General features: G+C 41.5%; 1 protein-coding gene across 1 annotated transcript in view; it reads left to right on the top strand.

Moving 5' to 3' along the window:
• SND1 (staphylococcal nuclease and tudor domain containing 1) overlaps window positions 1-19,598 on the top strand; it is a 416,128-nt gene that overhangs the window by 21,871 nt on the left and 374,659 nt on the right. The window contains exons 2-4 of the mRNA XM_045855549.1: window positions 3,606-3,755; window positions 14,197-14,317; window positions 18,088-18,166. Of these exons, the coding sequence (XP_045711505.1) occupies window positions 3,606-3,755; window positions 14,197-14,317; window positions 18,088-18,166 (350 nt within the window). The remainder of the gene's footprint in view (window positions 1-3,605; window positions 3,756-14,196; window positions 14,318-18,087; window positions 18,167-19,598) is intronic.

Genomic DNA, 19,598 nt, shown 5'->3' with positions numbered 1-19,598 from the left:
AACAAACAAAAACAAACAAACAAAAAAACCCAACCCAGAAACAGTGAGTAAAAGAAGCAGGTTGCTTATGGGTACGTGCACTAGACTCAATTTATGTAGGGTTCAGAAACAGGTAAAATGAAACCATACTGCTTAGAGATGTATATTTAGATGGTACAACTGTACCTAAAAGCAAGGGATCGATTATCATATTGGTAGGGTAGTGGGTTGGGAGAAGGAAGAGGCTACAAGTAGAGAAGGGAATGGGGGGAACCCAAGGTTATTCCAGTTCTTAATTTGGGTGATTACTCGGTTATGTGTTTATCTTATTCTTTAATGTGTACATTTATGTTTTTATATTAATATTTATATTAGTATACACAACTTAAACGTTAGTTAAGGTGGAGGGGTGAAGGAGAGTTGTTAGCTAAGCAGATGTGTATAGGGGAGGCTTCCCTTTGTATGCCTTCCTTTCCTCCTTTGATTTGGCTTCCTTTCCAGGGACTGTTCCTTTATAGAGAGCTCCATGAACCTGTCTACTGCCCACTTCTACGTTGGCAGAACTCTCCAGTCTTCTATCAGTGACCTTTTCAGCAGCTTTTCTTATTTTGAAGCTTGGAAATGAGGGTCTTTCAGATTTAGTGAAGCCAGTGTCTGAGCCCCCCTGTTTATTAAATTATGCCTCACTGAGCAAAGACTACTTGAATAGCTTGGGTACTGTTTGTCATTTTTTCTTTACACTTTTTCTTCTCTTCTCCCATTTGAAATCCTCCTTTCTTCTCCCCTGCAAATATTTAAAAGTTAAATACCAGTGAGCTTCAGAGCTCTTTTCACAGTTGCCATGGGCTTCTATGCCTGGTGCCTTTGATTATAGAGCTGAAAGGCGCTGTGGTGCTCAGGAGCCTAGGTGCTTAGATTCTTCTGCTTCAGTCATCTAGAATGTGGGTTTTCTAGTATTACTTCTTTTTTTTTTTAATATATTTTATTGATTATGCAATTACAGTTGTCCCATTTCCTCCTTCTCTCCCCTCCACCCTGTACCCCCTCTCCTACCCACGTTCCCTCCTTTTAGTTCATGTCCATGTGTCATACTTATGAGTTCTTTAGCTTCTACATTTCCCATACTATTCTTGCCCTCCCCCTATCTATTTTCAACCTACATTCTATGCTACTTATTCTCTATACCTTTTGCCCCCTCTCTCCTCCTCCCATCCCCCCTGCTGCTAGCCCTCCATGTGCCCTCCATTTCTGTGGTTCTGTTCCTGTTCTAGTTGTTTACTTAGTTTCTTTTGGTTTTGCTTTAGGTGTGGTTGTTAATAATTGTGAGTTTGCTGTCCTTTTACTATACATGTCTTTTCTTTATCTTCTTTTTTTAGATAAGTCCCTTTAGCATTTCATAAAATAAGGGCTTGGTGATGATGAACTCCTTTAACTTGACCTTATCTGAAAAGCACTTTATCTTCCCTTCCATTCTAAATGAGAGCTTTGCTGGATAGAGCATTCTGGGATGTAGGTCCTTGTCTTTCATGACTTGGAATATTTCTTTCCAGCCCCTTCTTGCCTGTAAGGTCTCTTTGGAGAAATCAGCTGACAGTCTGATGGGAACTCCTTTGTAGGTTACTGTCCCCTTATCTCTTGCTGCTTCTAGGATTCTCTCCTTTGTTTTTACCTTGGCTAATATAATTATGATGTGCCTTGGTGTGTTTCTTCTTGGGTTCAACTTCTTTGGGGCTCTCTGAGCTTCTTGGATTTCTTGGAAGACTGTTCCCTTTGCCTGATTGGGGAAGTTCTCCTTTATTATTTGTTCAAATATGTGCTCAATTTGTTGCTTTCCCCCTTCCCATTCTGGTACCCCTATAATTCGGATGTTGGAACGTTTAAAGGTGTCCTGGATGCTCTTAAGCTTTTCCTCGATTTTTTTGAATTCTTCTTTCATCATGCTTTTTTGCTTGGTTGATTCTGTCTTCCTTCTGGTCCACTGTATTGTTTTGAGACTCAGATTCCTTCCTTTCACTATTGGCTCTCCTCCGCGTATCTTCCTGCATCTCTTTTATGGTAACCTGCATCCTTTCATCTAAATTGCGCCCAAAATCAACCAATTCCATGAGCTTTCTGATCACCAGTGTTTTGAACTGTGCATCTGATAGATTGGCTATTTTTGGTTGCTCAAAAGGATGAGTCCTGGGGGACTGATCTGTTCTGTTGGAAACATGTCTTATGTCTTTCCCTGTCTCTCCTTTTTTTTTTTTTTCCGGTCTGGTCACTCTTGTTATGGTGGGGGGCAGAGCCCTAGGTGTTCACGGGGGCTGGGCACCCCAGTCGCTAGATTGTGACGTTATATGTGGGGGCGGGGGCGGGGACGCGAGGGAACAGTGGCGATAGTTCCATTCTCCTGGGCTCAGACTCTTCTCTGGGGTCCTGGGCTGCGAGCTCTGCCCTGGTCCGCAATCGCCGCCTCACTGGGTCCGCTAGCGTACTCAGGGATCACCGCTGTGTTCTTGCGCCCCGATGGCTGTCGCACCAATTTCGCGCCAAATTTTCCGCGACCTCTGTGTGCCCTCGATCCGCGCCAGCCCCGCGCCAGCCCCGCGCCAGCCCCGCGCCCGCCCGGCTAGTCGTCTCCTACCAGTCTGGATGTACGGGTCTACTTCAACTTCTTGGCTGTCCGACTTCCATTCAGATAAATCCTTTGTCAGTTCTGAGTGTTATTCTATCTGTAAATTATTGTTGTTCTAATCTTGGTTGTGCAAGGAGGTACGGTATGTCCACCTATTCCTCCATCTTGCTGGAAGTCCCCGGGTTTTCTAGTATTACTTCTGGATTTCTCTCTTAGCCTAAACTATGAGCGCTGTGTACAGTGGAAGTGTTGAGTCCTGGGCTCTGGCTACACTGCTGTCACTCAGCTTCTTCCGGATGGTGTGTTGGGGATTCTTCCTCCAGTGTCCCCTTTGCTCAGGCCTTCCATTGCTTGCTTCCACCCTGGAATGGAATGTATGGCTGGAAACATTAACTTGCTAATAATTAAAAAGAACACAGGTGGCCACGGTGCTTGCAGGGATGAAATTACAAAGGTCATTAACCTCCCCGTCTCATGTACCTCTTCACCCCAGTCTATGACTTTTCTATCATTTGTATAATTCCTACTTCTATTTTTAGGTGAAATAATTTCAGGCTCCAGCCCAAGTTTTTATGTGGGTGTTTCTTTTATAAAATTGAAAATAATCTCATTCATTTGCTGTCTCAACAAATATTTGAGTGCCTCCAAGGTGCCAAGTACCATTCTACATATTGGGACAGTATTGATACATAGATTGATCAATACTGCCCCCAGTACGTGTGTGTGTGTGTGTGTATTTTTTAAATGATTATATTTATTTTTTAGAGAGGAAAGGAGAAAGAGAGAAACAACGATGTGCGAGAGATCAGTAGCCTCTTACATGCCCCCAAATGGGGACCTGATCCACAACGCAGGCATGTGCTCTGACCAGGAAACAAATCAATGACCTTTAGGTTCACAGGCTGATGTTCAACCCACTGAACCACACCAGCCAGGGCTGAACAATCTATATTAGGTGCTGTTACCTGTAGACTGCTAATTTTCTGTTTTTTTCTCTCCCTACTCTCAGGTCCTGTCAGGGTGTGCCATCATTGTCCGAGGGCAGCCTCGTGGTGGGCCTCCTCCTGAGAGGCAGATCAACCTTAGCAACATTCGAGCTGGAAACCTGGCCCGCCGGGCAGCTGCAGCACAGCCAGATGCAAAAGATACGCCTGATGAGGTAGGTTCTTCCTGAGGCTGTGGTGGACCTGAGTGATAGCCCTATCTTCTTGACTGATGCAAGGGCTCGGGCTATCACCCTATCTTTCTTTTCTATGTATTTTGAGTGTTTTTATATCACAGAACTGATGACCCTAGATATACCCACAGTGTCTTGCATTGGTTTATATACATTCACTGCCCTTGGCAGTAATCCCAGTCTTGAGGCTTTTTCTCATGCCCTTTCCCTTAGGTTATAGAGTCTTTTCGGGTTTGTCAGTGTTTTACTCCTCCACCTCTTGGAATAGGTTAGATTCTAATTGTTAGAACATTTCCTAGGTAGTCTTGGCTGTTTGAGGTTGGCATTGCTTTTGGCAGAGCTCAAACACATTAATTTGTGTTTGAATTCTTCATTCACATTCAAAATTCAGAAGGGTATTCGGTCAAAAGTCAAATTCTGCTCCCCAAAGACTACTGATGTTACTATTACTAGTTTTGTGTCTTTCTCCAGAGACATTTGTCACTTGTGCAAGCACTCTCATTTTTCTGAATGGTAGCATACTATAAATGCTAGGCCTATGCTTCATTACACATTCTTAATCTGGGATCCATATGCCCCTGAAGGCTTTGGAACTGCATGATGTTTGCAAAATTTTATGTAGACATGTGTTTTTAAGGAAGAGAGCTTCTATCAGTTTTTCAAGGCAACTTGTGACTCAGTGCTAGTCAAGAACCGTTGTGTTATGGTGATTTGAGAAATTTCTGAGCATTGGCTCCACCATCCCCTCCTTACCCCTTGTCCCCTGACCTCTAATGCTTAGCTACCTAGCCTTCCTTGTGGGTTGCCTTGGACTCCTTCAGGTCTTGCCTCTCCAGGCAGCTGCTGTGAGTCCTAATTTGGCATTGCTTAGTTATCTTGGTTCCTATACTTTGAAACATGAGCTCTTGTCTTTCCTTTAGTTGTGCTTTGGCTGTTCAAAATTGAAATTTCTGGATTCTAATTGTCATTTGCCCCAACTTAATGACATTGGGCAAGTTAACACTTCAGCTTTTCCTCTGCTATTCTCTGACGTACAATTGGAGAATAAAAAGCAGCTCATGGGAATCTTTTATTTAGGGAAAATGTTTAGTTTTTTTCTATGTATAATAAAGGGTATTTTGTTTGAATTAAGAAGATAGTGAAGCAATGCAAGAAAAAAATACAGAAAATGATTCCAAATTCTTCTTTTAATAGCAGTTAGATTTTTGGGATAATGACATTTAAATAGATCAAAATCAGGTCTTTGTCACTGGTCCTCTCTCAGCACAAGTTATTGAGAATAATAATAGTGAAATGCTTAGTACACGCCTACAAAATACTTAGTTGTTAGCTGTGGTTGTTACTAGTTTTATTATTTTCTGCTGTTACAGATACTCCTATACTGTTAGACCAAGCACTGAAGATTAAATATCTCAGCACATCTTAAATTTTGGGTGCAAAGTGCTTTTCTTGACCAACACTGAATAGTTCTTTCCTTTCGGTTGTATGTTGTATAACAGCTTGACTGCTTCTGAGAGGAGAGTGTTGGCCCTGGCTCGCTAGAGCTGATTACATTCATTTCCTCAGAAGGAAGAAGCAGTGTATCCTCTAGGAAAAAATGGTTTCAACTTCTTGTTTTGCGGGTGAAAATCTAGGGCAGAGAAACACAATGCCAGTCAGAGCTTGTTCTAAATATTTGTATCCTATGTAGCAGTGCAATGAAATCTTACCAGAACCATCCCAGGTGAAAGAATACCACATACTTTGACCCCAGGTCTCATTTTAGTTTTATATATTTATACAGTTTAGTGCTTTTTGTTTCTTTCAGAGCAATTCATCATCACTGAGTTACTCCTAGTAACTCTTCAAAGGTCTCTAATAAGAAGTATTTGATAGCTGTAGATTTTACTCTTTCTCAGCTATAGTCATTGTTTCTCCACCCTGATAATCCAGTCTCCCCTCATCCTGCTGTGATCTGGTTTTTCCCCCAAGCATGCCCTCGAAGCTTCTGTGGCTCAAGTAAGCATTGGCACCAACAGGTAACTCAAGTCAGAAACCTGATTTCCCTTGCTCTTGTTTCATCCACCCCCACCCCCCAACATCTAGGCCTTTATTGAGACCTAAACATTCTTCCTCCTTAAAACCTCTTCTCCAATCTTGAAACTTCATTACTACTCCTGTTGTTCTTTGTTCAACTATGATCTTGTGCTTGGAATTTTTTTTTTTTTTCATTTTTAAATCACTTTTATTTTTCAGTTATAGTTGACATACATTCTTATGCTAGTTTCAAGTATACACCCCAATGATTAGGCATTAATTACATAACTTACTAGACCATCATCCCAATAAATCTTACACCCATCTGACACCATACATAGTTATTAGAATACTATTGGCTATATTCCCTATGCTGTATTTTACATCCCCGTGACTGTTCTGTAACAACCAATGTGTACTTCTTAATCCCTTGATTCTTTTCACTCATTTCCCCAACCCTCCTTTCATTTGTTTCTGTTCTGCTTGTTGATTTTGTTTTTTAGATTCAATTGTTGTTAGATATGCATTTATTGCTATTACAGTGTTCATATTTTTTATCTTTTTTCTTCTTCTTCTTAAAGAAGACCCTTTAACATTTCATATAATACTAGTTTGGTGAGGTTGAACTCTCTTAGCTTTTTCTTCTCTGGGAAGCTCTTTATCCGTCATTTGTAAATGATAGCTTTGCTGTGTATATCTTGGTTGTAGGTCCTTGATTTTTATCACTTTGAATATTTCTTGCCCATCTATTTTGGCCTACAAAGTTTCTGTTGAGAAATTAGCTGACAGTCTTATGGGAGCTCCCTTGTAGGAAACTAACTGCTTTTCTCTTGCTATTTTTAAGATTCTCCCTGTGTCTTTAACCTTTTGCATTTTATTTATTAATTTTTTAAAAAAAGATTTGAAAGACAGGGAGAGAAACAGTGATGCGTGAGAGACATCGATCAGTTGCCTCTCACATGCCCCCAACTGAGAACCTGGCCTGCAACCCAGGCATGTGCCCTGACCGGGAATCAAACCAGTGACTTTGGTTTGCAGGTTGGCACTCAGTCCACTGAGCCACACCAGCCAGAGCTAACCTTTGGCATTTTAATTATGATGTGTCTTGGTGTGGGCTTCTTTGGGTTCATCTTGTTTGGGACTTTGCACTTTTTGGCCTTGTATGTCTATTTCTTAGGGAAGTTTCGTGTCATTATTTTTTCAAATAGGTTTTCAGTTTCTTGCTTTCTGTCTTTTACTTCTGGTACCCCCATGCTGCAGATGTTGGTGCACTTGAAGTTGTCCCAGAGGCTCCTTACACTATCCCTATTTTTTTGGATTCTTTTTTTTTTCCCCCTGCTTTGATTGGGTGTTTTTTGCTTTCTCATGTTCAAAATTGCTGATTTGATTCTTGGCTTCATCTACTCTGTTGATTCCTGTAAACTATCCTTCATTTTAATTACTGTACTCTTAATTTCTGACTGGATCTTTTTTATGCTGTTGAGGTTATCATTAAGTTTGTTGAGCATCCTTATACCTGGTGTTTTGAACTTTGCACTTGTCTCCATTAGTTTAGTTTTATTTTTTTTTTAATTGGAGTTTTGTTCTGTTCTTTTGTTTAAGGTATGTTTCTTTGTCTCATTTTGGCAGCCTCCCTGTGTTTATTTCTGTGTGTTAGGTAGAGCTGCTATGTCATACAGGCTTGGTAGAGTGGCCTACTAGTATACTAGTAGGTGTTTTGTAGGGTCCAGTGGCACAGCCTTTGCTATCACCCAAGCTGGGCACTCTTTGTATGCCCTCTTTGTGGGCTGTGTACACCCTCTTGTAGTTGAGTTGTGATTGCTTTCGGCCTGTCAATGGGGGAAGCATTTACCCCTAGGCCGATCAGCTGCAAGTGCTGGTTGCAACCACTGACTACCATCCTCAACCACTGTGGAGGATCAGCTGTGCAGGGGCCCACCCCACAGAGCAGGATTTACTTCAGTGGGGCTCTGGTGCCTGCTGTGTCTGTCCCTTGAGTGTCATGCTCGTGGAGGTGGTTGGGTGATGATGTTTTGACTTGGTGTGAAGCCGCCCTCTGGGTATGTTGGCTCTGGTGCCTCACAGTTGTGTTCTGCCCGAGGCCATCCAGCATGAGCTACAAAGCAGTCTGCAGATGGCTGCCACTTGTGCTGGTCTTGGAGGTACCCAGGCGAGGCCAAGCAATGAACCAAGGTCGACGGCTCCTAGTAGTGTTGGGCTGGGGGCCACTTAGCAAGAGGTACAGGGCATGCTGAAGCCAGACGCTCCTTGTTTGAGAGAATTTAGGAAAATCTGAAGCATGAGCCAAGACAGGTCATTCATATGGAGGTGCCACTGGACCTGAAAGATGGGTGGAATGGGGTCTTGGAATCACAGGAGTGGGGTTGGGGCACACAGTGGTAGATGTCAGATATGGTGCCTGCCTGTCAGCTCTGTTGGGGAAGGGCTCAACAAAGGAACAGTGGCCTCTGCCAGCATTTCTGTCTGGGTGAAAGCTGCCCCCCCAGCTCTCACTCTGGTGTTGGACAACTCAATTCATTTCCTCCCTGTATGTCTCTGATGCCTTTCAAGCTGCTACCTCAGTGCTGGAGCTCAGAGGAAGTGAATCCAAGTAAGTCTGAGCATGGGCCTTTTAGAAGAACTGCCTGGGAGAGAAGCCCTCAGTCTCCCTCAGCCTCAGTCCCCACTGGTTTTTACAGCCAGAATTTACAAGGACTTCTCTTTCTGGCACTGGAACCCTGGGCTGCAGGGCCTGGTGTGGGGCTGGGACCACTTGCTCCTCAGGGGTGATGTCACCTCTGCAGCTGAGACATCCCTCTCAATTTTTATCTGCCACATGTAGGTGTGGGCCCAGCTTGTTCTGCATCTCTGCTCTTCCTACCACTCTCCATGTGACGTCTTTAATTCTGTAGTTGTAGGACTTCCATTCAGTCAGATTTCAGGTGGTTGTGAATGATGGTGGTTCTGTAGTTTAGCTGTAATTCTGATGTGGTTGTTGTGGGAGGAGGTGAATATGGCATTTACCTGTGCAGCCATCTTGAGTGGAAGTCCTGGAATACTGAAAGAGTAGTCTCTTTGCCTTTATTCTCCTTCTGATCTTTCCTTTATGTGCTCTCAGATCTTTTTGAAACATTTATTTTCTTGCTCAGTGTCATTCCTAGACTTCAGTGATTTCCTATTACCTCTGTGGCAAATCTAAATGACTTCCTTAGCCTGGGGTTCAAGGCTATTTGTGATTTGACTTTTGGTCTCTTGCTGACCCCACCTGGGGATGCTAAGTTCCAGCCATGCTGAAAATATTAAGAGCCGCTTAAGTCTTGCCTACTTGTGCCTTGGCTCAGGCTGCTCCGTCCATCAGGAACTCCTCCGTCTGTGACCTGGTGAACACCTACTATCTCTGAAGATTGAACCTCCTGAGAAGTTGCTCTTGACATCTCCTTTCATCATTCCATTTTTGTGCTGTCGTAGCATTCATAGCATTTCATTCCATGTTTATATGTCTTGTTCAACGTAGGCTCCTTGAGAGGAGGGGTATTATCTCCCATCATGTGCCTGGTCAATGCCTGACGTGAAGCAGGTATACAGTGGATACACATTTATGTGAATAATAGGGAAAAGAACCCGAGTCTGTCTTTTTGTGCACGGTGGCTCTACCCTTTGTCTCTGATTTTGTATTGTTTAGTACATACTGTCTAATGTTTTCACATTCAAATAGAGTCAAGGACATGATTGCTCATTGGATTCTCTCTGTTTCACTACCCCAAATATCATTCGATTATTCTCTACTTTCCCCTATGATGTCTTTTTCAAAGAAATTCAGCTTTCTCTTAAGTCCTGTAGACATAAAAGCAGCTCCACATCATGCCCCCAGCCTTCACTGCCCTGTTGCAGCTTAATCCCCAGTGTTGCCTAGCTACTCGAGGCAGCCTAGATGCTGCATTGCTGGACACTGAAAATTATATATTAATTTCCCACAGATTTATTGAGCTCCTCTTATGTGCAAAGCTCTGTTGGTTTAATGAAAAATATAGAAATGAATGTCATAGTCCTGTGTCAGTAGAGCTGTTGAGAATTGAGTTGGTGGGGTGGTTGAGGCAGAGAGGGATTAGTTACATGTACAGGTGGTACAGTGTGATGATTAGAAGAGAAGGAGGGAAAAGAAGTGTTAAGCATTGGGCCAGGTTCAAAAGTAGACAATTTTAAGGTTTTACATTGTTGTGGAATTTAATCTGGTTTAAGTAGTTCAGGAGTCTGTTTGGTTCAAAGAAAAAATTGGAATTAAAAATTCCATTTCATCATTGTAGACATTAGAACCTGGCTTGGGTCTAAGGGTGGAGAGTAAGCTGCTGGATCATCTGCGTTTGGGCATTGTAAATGTAAGAGGGAATTTTGAGTTCTAGCTACTTAACGGCCATTTGCTTCTTAGATGGGGCTAGGGAACATCATTTGAATAGACCACAATTATTGTTCCTATTAGGCTCTGCTAGACCTTATTTGATGAATGCTCTGAGCAAATTTCCCTATACTTGTCTCTTAGAGTTATTCTGGGAGGCTGTGTTGGGATAGCCTTCTCCATCAGGTAGCCTTCTGCTGGCTGTCATCTGTGTGGACACTTTTGTTGAGGTTCTTCCCTGGAGTGCTATGTTGCTCTTGTGAAGAGTGAATTGGTTAGTTGCTTTCCTGATTCATCATGTCTGGGTAATGTCATGTCCGGTTAATGAATTTGCCCAACTTGAGAAGGCAAAATCTTTAAAAAAGGAAGATTATAAAAACAGGATTTTTTTTTCTTAGAGGATTAGGTATATGTCATTTTTAAGACCTCCAGTATGACGTTCCCCTGTAGCCCAGTGACTGACCAACTGTAAATGCAAGGCCCTTAGAGAAGGGTGCTCCTTTAGCAAGCTGTAAAAGCTTTTAGTGATTCTGTCCGGGTGGTAGATATTGGAGGTTTCCCCACAGGGGCTAGATATTTCCTTGTGAAATGACCCTTGATAAATGAATTTTTATCAGTCTTGGTCCACTTTAGGAGTACTTTTTTTTTTTTTTTTTTTTACGTCCATTTGGTAGGACTGAAAACATTTTTGAAAGATTTTATTTATTTATTTTTAGAGAGGGAGAGAAACATGGATGTGAGAAAGAAACATCAGTCAGTTGCCTCTCATACACGCTCCATTGGGGACCAAGCCCGCAACCCAGGCATGTGCCCTGACCCAGAATCAAACCAGTGACCTTTGGCTTTGCAGAATGACACCCAACCAGCTAAGCCACATGGATCAGGGCTAGGATACTTGTCTCATCATAGCTTTTCTAAGTGTTTAGGAATTCAGCGTGTTATTGAATATATGGCACTCAGAACGAAATCCTAAGTATTAAATCTGCAAGGCCTGTCCAGAAAGTATCCAGCCACACAATACAAAAAATAGGGACATTTATTGAAGAAGATACAAGACACATTGTACATAGGACAGTGATGCCTCAGTTCCCTTCAAGGTAGACATGTTGGGCCCTCACAGTTCTCCTAGTCTCTTCCACTGTTCAAAACACTGCAAAATCCTTTGTTGGAATTGCCATCAGCTGCCCCATTATATTTTCCTGAATCTCACGACGGTCTGAAATCTCTTCCCTTTCAAAAGTGATTTTAGTTTTGGGAAAAGCCACAAGTTATAGGGCACCAAAAATGGGCCATAGGGGGGCTGAGCCACCTGGGTGATTTGATGACTTCGCCAAAAAGCTCTGCACGAGACATGATGCATGAGTGGGCATGTTGTTGTGATGAAGCTCCCAGTCACCAGTTGCCCATTGCTGCGGCCATTTTTGTCATATTGCATCTCTCAACCAACGAAGAACATTGAGATAGTGCTCCTTATTAATTGTTTCGCCTGGAAGGGTATACTCTTGATGGATAACACCTTCCCAATCAAAAAACACAGTTAACATGGTCTTGATCTTATTCTGACTTTGCCATGCCTTTTTAGGGCATGGAGAGCCAGGCGACTTACATTGGGAGAACTGGGCCTTTATTTTCAGATCATACTGTAGACCCACCATTCATCTCTGGTTATAACCTTCTTGAGGAAATCTGGTTCATCAGTAGTGGTTTGAATCAAATCATTAGCAGCTGCAGCACAATGTTCCTTCTGCTTTGGTAGCAGAAGCCATGGAACAGATTTTGCCATGACATGTTTTATGCTAAGATCCTTTGTCAAAATATTGGACACAGTGATTTTTGGAACCCCCCAGATCAGCTTCTAGTTCTTACACGGTCAGTTGCCAATCTGTTGATTGTAGCTACTTGTGCATTCAACATTCTCAGGTGTTCTGCTTGTTGCAGGCCTTCCAGCATGTGGATCACTTTCCACATTATTTTTGACCATCTCTGAAGTGCTTGTGCCACATTTTTATTTGTGCTGTACTTACTGCATCATCCCCAAAAGCTTTCTGAATCGTCTGAATAGTGTCCGTGGAGGAGTGTTCAAACTTAATGCAAAATATGATGCAGATTTGTTGCTCTACTCGCTCAATCATTTTGAATGCCATGGCCACAGAGTACATATGCTCACTCAATGGTGTCTACCACCCCCACTGACTAGTGCAATAAAGTCATCAGTTATTGTTCACACATATGCATTCCAGTCTACTCAATGGACTGGAATGGGCTGCCAGGTTACATCAAAGTCACACAAACTGTTCTCCTTATATTAACAATGGCTTGACTTTTTCCAGACAGACCTTGTATAGGTGAAGCTACTTTTAGAGTTAAGTGGGTCACTAAGTTAATGAAAATGGCAGGAGCCTGTGTTACTTGATTCAGTAGTGTTTCTGTGATTGGGTGATAATTAGGCTCATTTATCAGTCATCAGACTCTTTGGTTATAGGTACTGATTCTCATTTTTAGGAGTGGGGCAAGAAGTACAAATGGCCTGTAAAATATGGTGAGCTCTATATTGCCATTGAGTGAGTGGCCGTTTTGCTTGTTGGTGCTTTGAGGAAAGAGCATTAGATGATTGAGTGTAAGCTGTTGTGTCTTTGATAGCACTTTCTCAGGATCAGTTTTTTTCTAGAACCATCAATATTGGGTTTATATAACAGGACTGTTTTTTTTTTTTTTGTTTTTTTTTTAATACCATCCCAACCAGTTGCTTCTGGCTTCTGGGAAGTCATACGAATATTTTTCTTTTAGAAAATCTCGTTGGATAACCTCTTGGACTAATCCTCATGGTCTGAAAAGGTCAGCAGAGGTTCTTTTTCAGGCCACACGTGTATTGTTGTTTCTCTATTGTGTATGGCCTGAGTTCTGTGTCTCCATGAGGTCATAATAGACATTGTGTGCCTGTCACATACAACTCTTCTTTTTTATACTTTGCACTTTTTTTGCACATGAACTTTTGCTGACCATATATCCTTGAACTCTTACTCCTTCCTTCCTCATTTCTGTTTTAGAGAACTTGGGGCACTGAGCTAGATCTCGACTGTAACTTCAAGTGCCTATGACTGCTGACCAATAGGGATTCTTCAGAGGAGACATCTCCCTTTGTCTTTACCATCATAGAAGTGATGGGTTGGCAATGGGACAAAACTACTCCTTTGCACAGTGTCTTGAGATCATGGAGACTCTACTTCCCATTGTGTAGCTGTGTGGCCCACTCCTTGTGTCAGTGCCTTTAATGGATAACTCTCTGTGTCATTGTGAAGTTGACCAGGACTCGTTCTTGGTGTCTTCCTGGAGGTCTTGGGACCTTTATAGGGTCCCACTGGTACAGCTTCAGACTAGAGCAATAGAGGAAGAGGAGACATTTTGGGGAGGATAGTTCTTGCCATTCTCAACTCTGTTGGCTGTTCTTAAAAATGGTGGAGGGAATGACGTATGCAAGGCTTTTATTTAAGTAGAGGACTCATTCTAGTAGTTCTAGAACCTTATCCCCACTTTGACAGTGCAGTGAACTGGTTTCAGGCTAGTTTAATAGTCAGTGAAAGTGCTGGAAAGAGACAAACAGAGGTCATAGTTATTTATGACTTCCCTTTAGCTACATGAGTTTCTGGAGCCTGGACTTCCCACCCAGGAGTGGGTTGATAAATAGAAAGCATTTAGAATAGTGGCTGACAGCTGGTGAGTACTATAAAATTATTGGCAATTATTATTCACCAAGTAAGCTATAGCCCTAAATAGAGATGCAGGGAAGGGTGCTATTGCCAGCCTCTGAAAAACTGTTACATCTGCTTTTAGGGCCTGTGCTGGTTAAACCAATTGCTAGACCCTGTTTTTATGAACTCCCTAAGTGTGTGATTTGTGTTGCGTGCATTTCATTTTTGGGCCTAGCGCAGGGCTAGGATATTGAAGAAGTGAACTTGAATGCTGATTGTGGGAAACTAGGCAGTTCCTATGTGACACATTTGTTTTGTCTCTCAGCCCTGGGCATTTCCTGCTCGAGAGTTCCTTCGGAAGAAGCTGATTGGGAAGGAAGTCTGTTTCACAATAGAAAACAAGACTCCACAGGGACGAGAGTATGGCATGATCTACCTTGGAAAAGGTGAGTATCAAGGAGAAAAGGACTCATTTTTCTCATTCTCTGAGTCTGAAGTTCTTTTGATCAGTTTCCATCTGGTGGAAGGCCAGTGTGAGTGCTCGTGGAGGTAGCCCTAGGATAGTTGGCTGTTGATGTAGTTGGAAGTGTGAGTTCATGGCACGTATGTGTAGAGGAGTTACCTGATATTTTGGTTTCAAAATATACTGTGATATATCCTGGGTCTGCTTTCCTGGCTTGGTTTAGGTGTATGTTGTACAGCATAGCATTCTTCCTTGTATTTAGGCCTTCAGCCCATGGAACTTAATGGCTGTGTGCCTCTGGGTCATAGTGCTAATTGAATTCTTATAGATTTCCAATCGCATCTTCTATTTCTTTTATCTGTCTTGTGGTTTTTCTTCTGCTCATGGGGAGACTCTCTAGGAGAGAAAGATTTGTTTAGGGCTTGTGGGGGTTTTTTGCAAGCCACATACTTTACAGTTGAATGGGAAGAACACAGGCTTTTGAGTTGTAACGTGTAGGTTAGAATTCTGGCTCCTCTTTCATGGACCCCTTACTTAATTTAGCCCTTAACTTTTCTAAGCCCTAGTTCATTCATTTGTAAATTATTGAAAGAATTTAAAGAGGTAGTATATGTGAAGCATCTATCTCTGGCACAGTGTATGTGTTCAGTAAATACATTTGTGTATGTGGACACATACCCTGATTGTATAGCTGAGCCAGATGGCTCATGTGACATTAGGTGTTCTGGTCTTTTGAATTAGGTGGGGGGAGAGAAAGATTGTGGATTAGAGTTTGAACAGAAATAACGACATTGAAATACTTGGAAGGCTGTTCTTTATAAAGCATAAAACGGTCGTGCTCATCTGGAACTATTTGAGTAGCAGATATTTTTAAGTTTCCTGTGATTATTTGATAAAATAATCTTCCAACTGAGCTGCTTTAGATAATCTATTTGACTTGGGTAGTCTGTACTAGAAGTAAACAAGCAGGGCACAATGACAAGGCTAACATCATCTGTTTTGAAGAAAAATTTTAAAAAATTTATTGAGAGAGAAATCAATTTAATTGTTCCACTTATTTGTTCATTCATTGGTTGATTCTTATATTTGCTCTGACTGGGGATTGAACCTGCAAACTTGGCATATTAGCATGATGTTCTAACCAGCTGAACAACCTGAGCAGAGCTCATCCTGTTAAGATTCTGATTTTAATTTAGAGGTCTTAGATAAGCGAGTTGGGCATGACCTTGGAAGCATCTTGTCTAATTTACCTGGTAGAGAAACACCACCATTTTCAGCCTCCCAGACAAAGGGCTGTTTCTTGATTGGATGGGAAGTTACAGTAATATGTGTCATCTTTTTGAAAAGGGAAATAGATTTGCCTTTTGTACATAATTCAAGTAATATAGTAGGAAATAAAACACTTAAGCATTATTGTTGGATGGTTACTGGTTAGAAAGGATGTGCTATGTCTTCCAAATGCATTTTTCAAGGGTTTCATTACTTCAAATATTTCCTATTTAGTCTTGTGTTACCCTGATAGAGACCTCACTATGGGCACAGATAGGTCTATAAAGAGCCACTGTCTAAGAGTTCATTTAAATAACCCGGTCTTCAACCAAAATGGTGGAATTGCTTGTTAGGAGAATCTGACTCTTAAAATAATCTTTAATGTTGTTTTAGAAAAGTTTATTATTTAAACTGACCCAAATTATAAACTGGATATAATCAAGCAGTTAATGCACTAACTAATGTTTAGAATAAAACCTGACACACAGGATTTCGCCAATAATATGTACTGAAAGAATGATTGAAAATTACCTACATCTTTGAATTTTAAAAGCTTAAATGGCTTCAAGTTTGATATTTTCATTCAGATACTTTAACCAACTGTCAGTGCCATTCTAATGAAAGGATTCAGTGGCTTAAATGATTAATTAGTATTCATATATTCATCCTCATTTGTGGCTATTTTTTATGATGGGAGAGTGTAGAATTTGAGAAATTGTGGTTAACCTAGAACTTATTTTAAAAAGAGGTGATTAGTCTTCTGACTTTGGAGAAAATATAGTCACCTACCTGCTCTTACTGCCATCCTCAGTTGTGACTTGATCAAATTAATAACTTGATAAGTAATGAGCAAGAAAATCAGATGCATGTCTTACAAATTCCCTGCTTTCAGTATTTTGTCCACCACATTTTGTTGTTTCCTTTGGGAGGCTGACCCAGAGGAATGTATTTTTCTCCCTTTGAAGGAGCAATCAGAACTAAATTTTTAGAAGTGGGCCTGCTGACAGGCATTATCAGACTGCTCTGTGCTAAGAAAATATCTATTGGGTATGCTGCTGATTGGCTGTTGTCATGGCCACTCATCTTGTTTGTACCTGGGCTTCATTCTTTTCACCCCCTGACTTCTTGGCCCCTTACTGCTCAGCTTCTCCCTTACTTGTTGAATCCCTCCTTTTGATGTCTTATTCTTTGTATTCCTGTCGTTTTCAAAGAATCAATGTAATATTTACCAATGGCAGGTAGCTATGTGTGTCTGGCCTCAGTAGTAACTTCAGTGGAAAGGTTCCTATGATCTATACTCAGCCTCAGAACCTGAGCATCCTTCGTATAAATATCATTCATCTGAACTTCTCTTGGTAGAAAGAGAAACTTACAATTTACCTGTGTAGAAATCGGGGCATGCCAATGGCAAGGCATTTAAGTTGGGCTTGGGGATGGTCTGTATACTTGTGCTTGCTTGCAGCAGTCATTGTGTAGTGTACCAAATAGAATCCTAACAGAATTTTGTTCTGTGCTGACATTACCTATTGGCTAGACTTTGTTTCAGTTTATCTAGAAGCTTGTTTCTGCCATGTTAAACATTTTTATGTGGCGCTTCCCTCATAGATGTCTTCCTTTATCGTTCTGGCTGACAAGCAGAGATTTAAGAGAGTACACAGAGCCTAAAAGCTTTTTCAATAGCATGGAAATGCAATTACTGTTTCAAGTGCCCAGGTAAAACGTAATCAGGTTGGGATTTATGTTTAACTTTATTTTTCTTGCCTGCTCTGTAGGCTGCTGTGTGAGAGATTAGAAATCTAGACACTGTCCCCTGCATCTCTGTGAGTGCAGGAGAAAGTCTTTGTCAAACTGCGTAGCTTGTCTTGGTGTCCTGTTGGAGCAGAGTAGGGCATCCTGAAAGGAATTGGATTTTGTGGTGAAAACTGTAATGGACAATCCTAAACAAATCTGTCTGATTGTATATATAATATGTTCTTAATTCCTTTGTGCTTGGCTATTTACAGATGTTACTGTTTAATTCTCAGAAGAACCCATTTTAGAGAGGTCCTCTTCTCATTTTAGAGATGAGCAGATTAATGCTGAGAGATCTTGTCTAAGGCATTAAGTGGCAGAATGTTTCTTCAGCTCCAGGCCTGTCCCCCTTGGCTCACTGCTCTTTATACACTCCTAGGCTGCCGCATGTGTCTTGCTTTCTTGTCAGTCTCTAGTAGTTCCTGAGATTGCATTTGGCCTGGGAGATACACAAGAAAATTAGAAGCAAAGACCTGAGAAAAAGATTTGTAGACCCTTGAGTCTCAGAGGCTAGACATTTTGGAAGAAAAGGTTTTCTGAAAAATCCAACACTGCATCGCTGCCTTGTCCAACTCTCTGGCAACATCACTCTCCTTGAAGAGCTAAGGGTGAAAGTGGGCTCCATTTGATTTCTAGTGCCATTGCAGGCAGATTTGAATCTTATGTTTAATTCGCTTTTTTTTTTCTCCTCAGATACCAATGGGGAAAACATTGCAGAGTCTCTGGTTGCAGAGGGCTTGGCCACCCGGAGAGAAGGCATGAGAGCTAATAAGTAAGCCTTCATTACTCTTCTGATCTCCTGACTTCCTTCTACTCTACTGTGAGAGCTGGGGTTGCTCAAGGGAGGGTGGGCATTCAGCTCTGCATTGGCTTTGCTGCGTTTTCATGTCTGCCCCCTGATATTTAGTGGGTAACCTCTGGTGCTCTTTGGCTTTTAGGACATTCCTGCCCAGGTGTGTATTATTCTGAGCCAGCAGGTCACTCACCCTTCTTTAGTGGCTTTTGATGTGTGTAACACCTTAAAAAACAGACTTTGAGACAGGCAGCTCTATTCTTCATATCATGAGAGTCAATAGACTTTGTTTTACACCATAGATACTCAGTTCCAGAGTACTTATCAGTTCATCCCAAAAGATTCATTGAGTATTTGCCGTGTGCCAGGCTGTGATCTAGACATTGAGCACAGATTCATGAACAAACATACTTAGCTTCTGCCAACATTTTAATGGGGAGACAGACAATAAACCAAGAAATAGGTATACAATATCTCATGTGCCAGGAATAAGTACAATGAAAAATGAAGCGAAGAGAATAAATAGAATTCAAAGCAAAATCTACTGCTTAGGATCTAGTTAAACTGATAAAGGCTCAGTGGTTCTGTTTTAAAGTCGGGAAATTTCTCTCCAAAGCCTTTGAAGTCTGTTTTGGTCTATGGATCTGTAGATGCTTTCTAAGTAGTAGGTGAAAATGTATTTATTCAACTAATGGCAGTATGAACTTATTAGAAATGAGTGCTATGTATGTAGGCTTTATAGCACAGTAATCATGTTCAAGTTTATTAGTGTTGGCTCTCAGTAAGATGGATCACAGCTAGCTTTTTAAAAAATATTTATTTTTAGAGAGGGGAAGGGAGGGAAAAAGGGAGAGAAACATCAGTGTGTGGTTGCCTCTCGCGTGCCTTGCATCGGGGACCTAGCCCATAACCCAGGTATGTGCCCCAACTGGAAATTGAACCAATGACCTCTTGGTTTACAGGCTGGCACTCGATCCACTGAGCCACACCAGCCAGGGCTGCAGCTGGCTTTAATTAATACCTTATTCTCTGAAAAGCAATAAGCTACATCAGTAATTTGGAGGCTAAAGATGCTGTTTAAATCATGTCCAGGCTTTGGATAAATACTTGCATGGACTGTACTTATGGGGATGAACAAAAGTAAAAATGCACTATTTGCATTTTTCCTGCCTTCTTAGTCTTGGGGCCCACTCGTAAACTTCTGTGGTCTTTCCTGGCTTTAGAGAGTCATTTGCTAGGAGTTTGTTGCATTAAGACATTTGTCTTAGGTGGTGTTTTTGGAAGCATGCTGAAGTTGTATCTTAAGGACATTGCTGGCATGATACTATTGTACTGTTTTTTTAGGAATCCAATTTGTACCCAGGGTGAAGAATTTTTAAAAGCCCATAGTAGTAGTTTACCATGTCAACAA

The sequence above is a fragment of the Phyllostomus hastatus genome, unplaced genomic scaffold, assembly GCF_019186645.2.
Source record: "Phyllostomus hastatus isolate PE091 unplaced genomic scaffold, TTU_PhHast_1.1 phas_scaffold_114, whole genome shotgun sequence".
NCBI classification, from domain to species: Eukaryota; Metazoa; Chordata; class Mammalia; order Chiroptera; family Phyllostomidae; genus Phyllostomus; species Phyllostomus hastatus.
This window is presented reverse-complemented; position numbering and strand designations above follow the sequence as displayed.